General features: G+C 39.4%; 1 protein-coding gene across 1 annotated transcript; it reads right to left on the reverse strand.

The window, feature by feature from the left end:
- Positions 1 to 4,777: 4,777 nt before the first annotated feature.
- Positions 4,778 to 8,815, reverse strand: LOC125225341. Its single transcript, XM_048129007.1, has 5 exons — positions 8,651 to 8,815; positions 8,016 to 8,218; positions 7,286 to 7,469; positions 6,682 to 6,773; positions 4,778 to 5,897 (listed from the first exon to the last, which is right to left on the reverse strand). Exons 1-5 carry the CDS (start codon positions 8,813 to 8,815, stop codon positions 5,297 to 5,299), a joined length of 1,245 nt encoding a protein of 414 aa, XP_047984964.1. The 3' UTR covers positions 4,778 to 5,296.
- Between the last annotated feature and the right edge of the window lie 4,101 nt (positions 8,816 to 12,916).

Raw genomic sequence — 12,916 nt, forward strand, 5'->3', positions numbered from 1 at the left:
GGAAACTGTAGAAGTTTACAAAATATTTGATTAGTAATATGTGTATTTTACTGTGCATGAATAGCATTGGCATTGATAAGACACGCTTCTAGCTCAATAAATTATAGTTTTCCGCAATTGAAATAATAACAAAATAAACGGAAAATGTATGACTTACACAAAAAATAAGTTTGGTTTGTATTGCATAAACAATTAATTTGAATTTGTTCAGCTCACCTACTGCGCACCATCATATAAATGGATGTCCACCGTCGTTGCCTTTTTTCATGATTTTTCAGATTTTATTTCAATAATCGTATATTCATAATAAATATAATCTATCACGTATCGAATTTACTTATATACTTAATTGATCAGTAGAATAAAATCTGTAACATGATGAAAAAGTTAAGGCAACGGCGGTGGACATCCGTTTATATGACGATTGACCGTGCGGCGTGCGCAGTGGGTATGGTGGACAAATTAACATTAATTGTTTAAGCAAAACTAACAAAACTCATTTTTTGTAAAGGCCATACATTTTGCGGTTCATTTCGTTATTATATCAATTGCGGAAAAATATAATTTATTGAGCTAGAAGCATGTTTCACTCGTATCAGTGCGAATGCTATTCATATACAGTAAAAATACACATATTGTCAAATATTTTGTAAACTTCTAGAATTACGACTAAAATTATTAAAAAGTAACGATAGTACGCATAATATGCTTTCAAATGATACCTCTCACAAATTGATCGCTAAAATAGGATCTGAGAAATACATAAAATTAGGCGACGGTTAGCACCTATTTACGTCACGGGGGTGCAGTGACACCTGCTAAACCAAATTCGTAATTACTTGGTTGTATAATATCATACATCAATAAAACTTATATTTTTAGAAAGCATATGAAATGTCCTGTAAATCTTATCATAACATTATTTGCGGTAAAGTTATTGTTTATTGGTCATGCACCAAGATACAATCTTAAAAATTATGAAAACGGCAACGAAAATGGTCATCCATGTATATGACGGTGCGCAGTGAGTATGATGGATAAATTAACATTAATTGTTTATGCAATACTGACAAAACTTATTATTTGAAAAGGTCATACATTTCGCCGTTTATTTTGTTATTATATGAATTGCGGAAAAAATATAATTCATTGAGCTAGAAGCATGTTTTACTCACATCGATTCCAATGCATATTTTCAAATATTTTGTTAGCTACTACAGTTACAACTAAAATTATTGAGAACTAATGATAGTACGCATAATATGCTTTCAAAAGATTCCTGTTAAATAAAATAGGATCTGAAAAATATAGAAAATTTGGCGACGGTCAGCATCCATACGTGACCGGGCGCTGTGGCCCCTACTTAACCATATTTGTAATTACTTGGTTATATAATATCATACACCAATAAAACTTATGTTATTAGAAAGCGCACGAAATTCCACGTAAATCTTATACTAACATCAATTCCGGAAAAGTTGTTGTTTTGTGATTAAGAAGCATTTTTTACCAGTAGGTACTTGTGCGACTCATGGTCTATAAAACACATATTTTCAAATATTTTCTAAACAGCTACCTTTATGAGTATAGTTGTTTATAAAAAAATATAGTAGGTTTAATTAGCTTTAAATCGATACCTCTCGCATATGGATCCGTAAAATAGGACCTCAAAAATATTGAATACTTTACTACGGTCAGCGCCCATTTCTGCGACCGGGCAGAGTGACTCCTGCTAAACCAAATTCGTAATTACATGGTTATATATTATAACTAGCTTTTACCCGCGGCTTCGCCCGCGTAATAAAAGTATTCTTATGAAACGTTTACAAAAAATAAGATTTTCATTTGGATCCATAGGTTTCTTTGTAGGTACATCTGTCCGCGATTACTTCGATTAAGGTAAAGCGGGGCAATTCTCGACTGGGGGGCCATTGTAACTGATCTATTTGCTGTACGGTCAGCCAAGAAGGTGGTTTACCACTTTTTGACTCTATTGATCGAAAAGTGGTACCTAAACCACTTTTTTGGCTGACTGTACCTTACACATATTACTATTGTTTTAAAAGAAATTCTTGCAATGATTGTAGAATTTGTTACACAGCGACCACAGCGTAGGTAGTAGGTACGAATATGTTTGTATTTTACCTATATAAATATTTATACTGGGGAAACTTCATATAACCCACATAGCCAGTATCTCGACGCTATGGTCGGTAGGGTAAAAAGTACTTCCTTGCATTATTGCTTACAATTTTTTCCATTTTTCTTATAATTATTGCAAACGTAAACATATAAAAGGCAAGCAAACAACGATCTTCTTACAGCACATTGAATGTAATAGTTATTACGGATGCAGGATACTCGCCGATGCCTACTTACTAATCCCTTCGCACTGAGCCACCTGCATTTTACACTGCCTAGATATCGATTGCCGACCGATTAGTCCGACCCCGATCCCTATTCTTATCCCCGTCCCTATCTCTATCCTTGTCCCCGTCCCCGTCCCGTCCCTGTCCCCGTCCCTCCCCTATCCCTATCCCCGTCCCTATCTCTATCCTTGTCCCCGTCCCCGTCCCGTCCCTGTCCCCGTCCCTCCCCTATCCCTATCCCCGTCCCCGTCCCTATCTCTATCCTTGTCCCCGTCCCCGTCCCCGTCCCGTCCCTCCCCTATCCCTATCCCCGTCCCCGTCCCCTATTCTTATCCCTATCCTTATCTACACCTATCCCTATCCCTATTCCTATCCTTTCCCTATCCCTATCCCTATCCCTAACCCTAACCCTATCCCGTTCCTGTCCCTGTACCTGTCCCTGTCCCTGTCAAATTATCGTGCTAGGAGGTGAACTTTGAAAAATCCTTTCTTAGTGGTCCTCTAAGGAAATTCCGTGTCAATTTGAAATCTCTTGACCCAGAAGTAAAGATAAACACTAAACCTATACTTATGGCTATTTTGGATATTTTAACCCCATTGCACAACAACAGGAGAGAAAATTTCTTTTCCACCTCATTAGATTTTAAAATCGTTGTATTTATCGTGTTCAGCGACCCGATAAACCATAAAAACGATACCCATATTGTGTTTTTGACTTTACCCCCTTTGCACCCCTTTAGGTGTAAAATTTTCAAAAAACCTGAAACATGTATTTAGTTATGTCTTTAGGAATCGTCCTATGAAGTTTCGAATAAAATAGTCAAACTAATCTTGTTTCCCCATACAAACTTTGAACCCCCATTTCACCCTTTTTAGAGGAGAATTTTGAAAAATCCTTTCGTAGTGCTCCTCTACGCCATATAAAGAACCTATGTGCCAAATTTGAAATCTCTAGAACCAGCGGTTTCGGCTGTGTGTTGATATATTATGTCAGTTAGTCAGTCAGTCAGTTTCTTCTTTTATATATTTTTTGATTTTTAAACCCCATTGCACGACAATAGGGGAGAAGGTATTTCACTTCCGCTTCGTTAGATTTATCGTGATCAGCGACCCATAAACTGTAAAAACGATACCCATATTAGTTTTTTGACTTTGTCACCCCCATTTCACCCTTTTAGGGGTTAGATTTTCAAAAAACCTGAAACACGTCTTTAGTCATATGTTTTTACCCTCCCTCCTGTGAAGTTTCGAGTAAAACAGTGAAACTAACATTGTTTCCCCATACAAACTTTGAACCCCCATTTGACCCCCTTAGGAGGCGAATTTTGAAAAATCCTTTCTTAGTGCTCCTCTACACTATATAAGGAACCTACGTGCCAAATTTGACATCTCTAGGACCAGCGGTTTCGGCTGTGCGTTGATATGTCAGTCAGTCAGTCAATATCTTCTTTTATATTTTTTTTGATATTTAAACCCCATTGCACCACAACAGGGGAGAAGGTATTTCACTTCCGCCTCGTTACATTTTAAAAACGTTGTATTTATCGTGATCAGCGACCCGATAAACCATAAAAACGGTATCCATATTGATTTTTTTACTTTATCACCCCTTTTTCACCCTTTTAGGGGTTAAATTTTCAAAAAACCTGAAACACGTATTCAGTCATACGTCTTAAGGAATCTTCCTGTGAAGTTTCGAATAAAATAGTCAAACTAATCTTGTTTCCCCATACAAACTTTGAACCCCCATTTGACCCCCTTAGTAGGTGAATTTTGGAAAATACTTTCTTAGTGCTCCTCTACACTATATAAGGAACCTACGTGCCAAATTTGAAATCTCTAGGACCAGCGGTTTCGGCTGTGCGTTGATATGTCAGTCAGTCAGTCAGTCAGTCAGTCAGTCAGCTTCTTCTTTTATATATTTAGATATACCAATGAAACTTATATTTTTAGAAAGAGCATGAATAGACGCGACAATTTTATAATAACATAAATTGCGGTAAAGTTATTGTTTATTGAGTTAGACGCATTTTTTCTAGTAACTGTGCAATTCATGCGCGATAAAAAAACACATATTTTCAAATATTTCGTAAACGGTTACTTTTATGAGTATAGTTATTTAAAAACAATTAAAGTAGGTTTAATAAGCTTTCAAAAGACACCTTGCACGAACAGATTGGTGCCATAGGACTCGAGATGTGAATAAATATCTATGATGGTGGGCCGCCATCTTTCTCCCCCCTTTTTCTCAACCCGTCCCCCCCCTCCTTAAACTAAAACAGGTCAATTCGTAATCTGGAGATAACGAGGAACACATCCATACCTGTTTTAGGTATTTAGAAAAGATGTCGACGACTTTTTGTAAAAGAGGTCGTTTGGTCCCTGACTATAAGTAAGAAAACTAAGTAACTCATAGAAATTGTAAGCCACAGGACCAGGGGGCCGATTTTTGAATCTCACTCACTAAAATACCGGTTGAAAACGGTGAATTGCCTACTATTTTCAGTGACAATTTTCTGACTTCGAACGCGTGAGACTCAAAAATCGGCCCCTAGGATTAGGTTTCAAAATCTTTCACTTTAAGGTAGGTACAGTGTATTTGAGTCTGTCTATTTGGCTGCCAAAGGAAACTATAAATGTGAGTGTGTATAGTAAAACGTCCCAACTTTGTCGGTCTCCATTAAGGCGAGATTCACTTGTATCTTTATATGAATAAACTGACAAAGGGGCTTTATAGCAATCGACAAAGTGGGACGTTTTCCCATGCACACTCACAAATATTTCTTACATTGAGCATATTCGCTACTTATATTCCGCGCTAATTTCCTATCCGAAAATTAGTTATTTTTTTGAAGCCAATAACTCACCAATCTCACCATCTTGCAATAACGCAGGCATTGATAAACCCCGTTTATGTGTTTCATTTATTAAGTGACTACGAATATTTTTTGTAGAATATCTTTTTGCCCACTCAGTTCACAGAGCCTTTCAGCCACTGCTCTGTCTTCGTCACAAGGTATTTTAGCCACAATTCCATGTTCAGAAGGTATCCTAAATATTTTATTTATGCCACGTTTTCCCTGTTCATAGGATACTTTAGCGGCCGAACTATGGTCTCCTTGCTCAATAGGTTTGGGTTCTGCAATTTTTTTTATTTGTTTAAAGGTTTTGGTATCTATGCTTAGATTTCCTTGTGCATAGGGTTTTTGCTGGGCATCTGCGCTTTGCTTGCATCTATATGGTTTTTTTGTTCTCGTACTTTTTTTTGGAGACTTTTCTTCAATGGCTCTTTCAGTCTTGTCTCTGGCTCTTTCAAACATATCGATTAGATCTTTCTGTCCTTTGGTCTTTTTAGCTACAGTCTTCTTGGACTTTTTACTGAGTTTTTCTTTCCTGGCCACAGGGTTTTTAGAACTTTCCTCATTAGTGTCTTGTTTGCAGTCTTCTGGTAACGCGGCTAAAACGTTCCCTGCTGCCACCATCCTTAGAATCTTCTTGTCGTGGAACGAATGTATGTGGTTAAACATTCTGAAAAAATAAAATAAATATTAGTGGAGAGAAATTTAATGTTACTTGGAGCATATACCTAGTGAATAAGCTCCAAACAACAGATACCTACAGAGTATTTGACAGACATAACAGGTAAAAGTGATAATCGAAGCTTTTTACGAACTCTCAAAATAATTACTCACATCCACATGAAATCTATAGGTACATAATGTGAGTGTGTTCAGTAAAACGTCCCACTTTGTCGGTCATCATTAATGCGAGATTTACTTGTATCTTTATATGAATAAACTGACAAAGCGGCTTTATAGCAATCGACAAAGTGGGACGTTTACCCGTGCATACTCACATATAGGCCTTTTTCAAGCCAACAGCTAACAATTCGTAGATCATGTATTTTCTTAGGTGCAGATTTTTTTTATGGGATAGGAGGCAAACGAGCAGACAGGTCGCCTGATGGTAAGCGATTACCGCCGCCCATGGACACCCGAAACACCAGAGGTGTTGGAGGTGCGTTACCGGCCTTTAAGATGGGTGTACGCTCTTTTCTTGAAGATTTGAAGGTCGTATCGGTCCGGAAATACCGCAGACGACAATTCATTCCACAGTTTAGCTGTGCGAGGCAGGAAGTTTCTGGAGAAACGCACAGTTGAGGACGGCCAGCCATCTAAATGATGGCGATGGAAATGGTGTTAAGATTTCGTCCTTATGCTGGGTAAGCCTCAATATCGTTGGTACCTGCACATATTATAAATTCGTTTTTAGCAGAAGTCTACCAATATACCTAGTACAGAAGTTTACTAACCTTCTGACTACCAAGTTGTCCTTGGTGACGACATAAGCTTTGCAGTTGAGGTTCCTGTTGGTGCACCGCCACTTCAGATTCAGATTCAGATACTTTATTGGTAAAACATTATTTTACACGTCATACATTAATGCAGATACATAACTTATCGGTAAGTACCTATTATACATTATTAGTACATATATTACATTATTATTATTATACATTGTTCATTATTATTATTATGTTATTTCAATTATTCATTATTAAATATTATACATTAGCTGATGTAAGCCTATTCAAGTTAATACAATATTGGCCTTTAAATACATAGTAGGTATTGAATGACTACCGTCCTGGCTGATTTTTACACATTTAGAATAAATTCGTTAACGTTGTAACATGCAAGTTCATGGAGTAGTCCCTTTAATTTTTTGTCAAAAATTATGTCACTGGTGGAGTTTTTTATATCACTTGGGATACAATTATATAACTTGGGGCCGAAGGCGTTGAGCGATGCGCGAGCCTTGGCTAGCCGTCTTGGCGGGTGTGCGAGTAGGTTTTTCGCGCGACACCTTTCGCTTCTAACTCCGAGCAGCGGATATTCATGCAGGTTAGCTCTTACATATCTGCAGGCCGTCAGGATGTACACACTGGGCAGAGTTAAGATTTTGTAACGCCTGAATAGGTCCCTTGCGGGGTGATCAGGCGGTACGCGCGCAATAGTCCTCAATGCTCGTTTCTGGAGCTTGAAGGGTCTATCACGGTCGGCAGATGTCGCCCATAAATCAGCCCCCTGTATCAGGATACTATGGAAATATCCAAAATAAGCCTTTTTAAGGTTTTCAATGGATAGTGTAGGAGCTAATCTGGATAATGCATAACATGCCGAGGCCAGCCTGTTACACACGTAGTCGATGTGTGGAACCCAAGTGAGTCCCGAGTCGATCATGAAGCCTAGGTATTTAGTTACATAGACTTGGGGCACTGGAATATTATTAACTACGATGTTCAAAGGAAATTCCTCTTTGTGCTTTAATTTGAAATGCATTATGTTAGTTTTATCTATGTTTAGTGACATACCATTTGCTGAGAACCATAGAAATATATTGTGCATTGTTATTGATAATTTAGATCGTAAGTTTACAACGTTATCCGCGTTAACAATAATGCAAGTATCGTCCGCAAACATTACGTAATCCGGATCAGCACATGCCGATGTTATGTCATTTATTAATATCAAAAATAAATTGTTGCCTGTCGCCGAGCCTTGAGGGACAGAACAATTGCCAATAGGTTCCATTTCAGACCTTGTGTTATTGACATAAGTACACTGTTTGCGATTTTTTAAGTACGAGGCGATAGTGCCGTGAAAACAACCAGTGAAACCGTAGTGTCGCAGCTTGCTCAGAAGTAGTGCGTGGTCTATTGTCTCGAAGGCGCGCGACAGGTCACAGAAGATGGCTGCGACCTGCCGCCCGTCCTCGAGACGCTGGAGTACTCGCGCGGTGACGTCACGGACCGCGTCTGAAGTCGAGCGCCCCGGCTGGTAAGCGTACTGTTGGGGGTTTAGTAGGAGATTAGATGAGATATGCTGCATTATTCGGCTACATAATAGACCTTCGAAGATTTTCGATATAACAGGTATTATCGATATGGGTCTGTAATACTTAGTTACATGCATGTCACCTTTACCCTTATATACGGGGTGCACTTTTATTAGTTTTAAGGTATCAGGGTAAACGCCCGCGTTGACACAATTATTAAAAAGTAGTAGGAATAATGATATTACGCTAGGGGACAGACAGTCGATAATATGAGTTGTCATGTCGTTTATATCTTTGGTTTGTTTGCGTTTAATGTTTTTACATACTTGCAGCATTTCACTGAGTGAAAAGGGTACAAAATTATACTGAGGTGGCGCTCTGTTTAGTAGGTATCGATTAAGGTACTGGAGAGCGGCACTCGTGCATGGGATGGCGTTGTTTACATTCACATCTATGTAGAACCGGTTTAGTTGTGCGGCAGCTGAGGCGGCGCGCGCGCTGTTGTTGTCGCCAGCTGATTTGTTGATAAGCACTTCGATTGCAGTATTTGCAGGTTTATTATTGCTGCATGTTTCTAACGAAATCACGCGCCAAACGCTGCGACACATGTTGTCACTAGAGGTTGAAATTTTGTTATTTATGTAGCTACAACGCGTATTTCTTAACTCCGCCCAGTACAACAACTCGGCCTTATCAAGTTCAGTACATAGCTCAGCGTCGTCGGGTGAAGATGATAACAAAACCTTTATTTTTCGAATGTTTTGATGCAACTTTTTTGTTAGAGGATTAACCCATGAACTCGCGCTGACTTTTACAAGTTGTTTTTTTATAGGGAAGTGTATCTCGTAAAAATGCTTGATGACATTTACAATAAGTTCAATTTGTTTACCAGGACAGCTGGATTTTTCTAAAATGGAATTCCAATTGTATGCGTCAAGGCTATGCGTAAAACTTATTTTATTTTGGCTAGTGAAGGTTCTTTTTAGCGTGTGCTGGTTTTTACACTCGTTCTTATTGCAAATGTCAACAATAACATTGACTGATAAGTGATCTGAGAGATACATATCAAAGCAGTTGACAGATTTTACGTCACATTTTTTTATGTTCGTGTATGCATGATCAAGGCACGTCTTAGAAGTACTAGTAACTCTAGTTGGTTCGTTTACAAGTTGGTGAAAACCACACTGTTTAAATAAATTGAGTAGGCATTTTGTATTTTTACATTTATTAATTATGTCTATGTTTATGTCACCGAGAATCAATACATTATAATTTTGTATAGTATTTAAATGTAGTAAATTATCTAGCAAGCTAAAAAATAAGTTTACATCACCATTAGGGGGTCGGTACACGCAAACTACGACGAGATCCAATCCTACACACTCTACTGCGCAGACCTCGAATTGAGACTCCACAGAAAGTTCTGTCACCTCCTTGCGTTCGAAGCACTGGATTCTGGAAGCCACATAGATGCAGGCACCTCCCCCGGTGCGCGACGACCGGCAGTACTGGGCGCGCAGCTGGTAGTTCAATATGTTCACACGTTTTATTTGACTTTGCTCAAGCCAGTGTTCTGTCATACATAATATATCGATCGGTTTTTCTCGTGACTGGAGCTCCGATTCAATCCTGATGGTCTTATTACCCAGACGATTAATGTTTTGGTGAAGTACACTAATTTGAGTGGACGGGCTGGGTTGTTTATTTATAGGCTTATTCGGTTTTGGGAGTCCTGGGCTCCCTGGGTTTGAGAAAGTTCTGCCATTCCGATACACATGTATTTAGGGGCCACGCTGAGGTTACCAGAAAGTCTTCATAAACTGACGATGGGATACCGATTTTGTAGGATTTGTACGATTCCCTTTTAGATGGTATTAATTCAACCGTATATTGTACACCCTTACGTACGCTGTTTAGGTGGTCGATTATGGTATCGGGCGTAGATTCCGTTTTGAAAAAACACCCGTGTAGGTACCTGAGGACATCAACGCCGCGGAGATCCGTGTTTTCAGCGGTCCCTTTTATTGATAGGGGTTTTTTGTAGCTTTTTCGCCGTTGGTGGCGGTTTTGAACCTTTTCCCATTTGGTGTCATCGGACGGGGTGTCCTCTATCGGGATATTTATGCTGTTAATATCCTTACTATCAATCACAGTATCGATGTCATCATCGATGTTCGGGTTCGTGCACTTATTAGCAGTCGTTAATTTGTTATTATTTTTTGTCAAAGATACTCGCTTTGTCGCGGCGGTCAGTGGTGGCGGTGGGTTATTCTTGGCCGTTTGACTCGTTTGTTTGAATTTGGCCGTTTGTTTTGAACTCGCAGCAAGCCTCTCTTTCGTGCGGGCGGCGGCCGCTCGCGGCTCTCTAGACTCCTGCGCGTGCGTTAGAGTGAGACGACCGGTCGGTGTCGATGCGTTACTGTTGGGTGCTGATAACGGTGCTTTGTCTTCGGATCTACCGGCAATATTCGACGATTCCTCATTTTTTGTTGCACTGAGAACGGTTTTTATTTCCGATATTTCACTACATAATCCGTCAAGTTTTTCAGATAATTCACTCACTTTTCTCTCAAGCGGTTGTAGAATACTTTTCAGTATGCTCCTAATGGTTTCACAATCTTTTAACGCCATTTGGTACTATGTTCCGTTTCACACAGAGACAGCGATGTTTACGTTCGGCCGACCGCGCGCGACTGAAATCGCGACTCAAGTTGTAGGCTCGAGTCCTGAATGTTTTCCTATTAGGATAAAAAGAATAGTATCGCTCACACACCTTTTTGCTTGATAACATATAATTTTCTCTCTAAAGCCTCGATACGATTAAGCTATTTTGAGGTTTCGTTTTATTCCGAAACATCTTTCTCTGTCACTCTAATGACGCCATTATGGCGACACACTGATTGTTGGTGTGAAAGAGAAATCCCTGCAATGGACGAACTTGGATTTTCGCGGTTCTAGCCCGCAGGTGTCACGGTCTGCAGTATCTGAATCCATTGGGACTGCAGATTTGGATGGATTTTGGAGGAACCCTCTCAAATCAATATTTGAGAGGGTTCCTTAATTCCTCATGGATTTTATCACCAGCGTGTGTAGCCGAATACACAAACGCTCACAAAACGAAACGCTCGTAGGTATCCATCTCAATCGCTCTTGCGTATTGGCGCGACAGAGCCAGACTACCTTTCGCGTCGCAGAAATGCTATTCGGCTACGGGGCCTGAACTGAACAAAGTGACAATGCTACTTGTATGAAATACTTGCCTACGAGTTGTTTATGAGCTGGGTTATTAAGTAAAAACACAACATGCGTTCAAAAACATTTATTAAGAATAATTATTATAACTATAGAAGTGAAAAATGTACATAAAGGTGCCTAAACTGACTTGAATCACCGTCTGGCACATTCTAAGAAGTACGTTTGTAATATGCATGATATGAAAAGTGAGAAAAACACGACTATTATAAGAGGGTTTTCACACTATCCGATTCGATATCTGATGTCAGGAAGTGCGCTTTTAATATTTGAGATGTGAGCTACAACCTCGGCCTTGTCGTCACTTTCCATCAGCTGCGACTAAGGTCAATCACTGGCCAGTTTATAATAATAATAATAAGTACCTAGACTTGGCTCAACGAGATAACCGCCATGTGGGATGTTGATTCAACGATCATTGTTCCGATAGTCGTTTCAGCGAACGGTCTCATAGCGAAGAGTCTCGACCAACATCTTAAGAGATGGCTGGATCAAGGGCCAGATGCAGAAGGCGGTGATCTTGGACACGGCGCGGATAGTCCGACGGTTCCTCTCTCTGCAGCCCTAACCACCGCAGCCCCTAACCACCGGCAAATTGTTTTGTAAGTGTTTTTTTTATTTTACTTTTATACTCATATTGTAAAAAACCTAGTTTAAGAGTAAAGAGAAATAAAGGAAATAATAAAAAAAGAAATCGGTCCTACATCCGATATCGGATTGGTTAATGTGAAAACGCACTAAGGTTGCTGAACGCACGCCATTGGGTCATTCTCGTGCAGTCAGCATCGAATGTACCGACATAGCCAAAGCGCTAAATATATAGAAACCAAAGAAAATCGAATATTATAGAGAATTACTGTCAAAGTAAAATGTGTAATCACAGTGATAGACTGCCATCTCTCGACACAGGCTTAAAACTTTTGAACCTCAGTTTTGACAATTTGGCCCATATTCTTAGCTTGATATGTGTTAAAATGTCAAATATTAATATTAGCGCCATCTAGTAGAGCGTCCTCCAAAGGTGTAACGCCATCTTGGCCACCTTACCTTTTTCTCTATGGCTTTGAGGTATGTTTTTTTCTTAGACCTTATCCGTCTATACGGAGTTACACAGTCATGTCTTTGATCGAAACACATCTTCATTAAAGTACCAAAAAGGTACAAAAGGAACCCTTATGGTGCGACTCACATTACTAAATATCACGAAAACTACTTATGATATCGATTTGTTTTTCTTAATAAATAGGTGTCTTAATTACAGAGCAACAGTATAATAAAGATAATAAAGAGTACTATCGTACAGTATGGCCACTCCCGCTCCCCGCTGAAAGTGCCCCCACCCGCTCTCAGTTACCTCACAGTTACCGCCTGTCAAGAACGCGAACAGTCGACCTGTCATATCTCACTCATACAAGCATGGTACGTGTTCACCTACACGAGCTTAGAATGTGTGCTAG

Source organism: Leguminivora glycinivorella, chromosome 1 (genome assembly GCF_023078275.1).
Source record: "Leguminivora glycinivorella isolate SPB_JAAS2020 chromosome 1, LegGlyc_1.1, whole genome shotgun sequence".
NCBI classification, from domain to species: domain Eukaryota; kingdom Metazoa; phylum Arthropoda; class Insecta; order Lepidoptera; family Tortricidae; genus Leguminivora; species Leguminivora glycinivorella.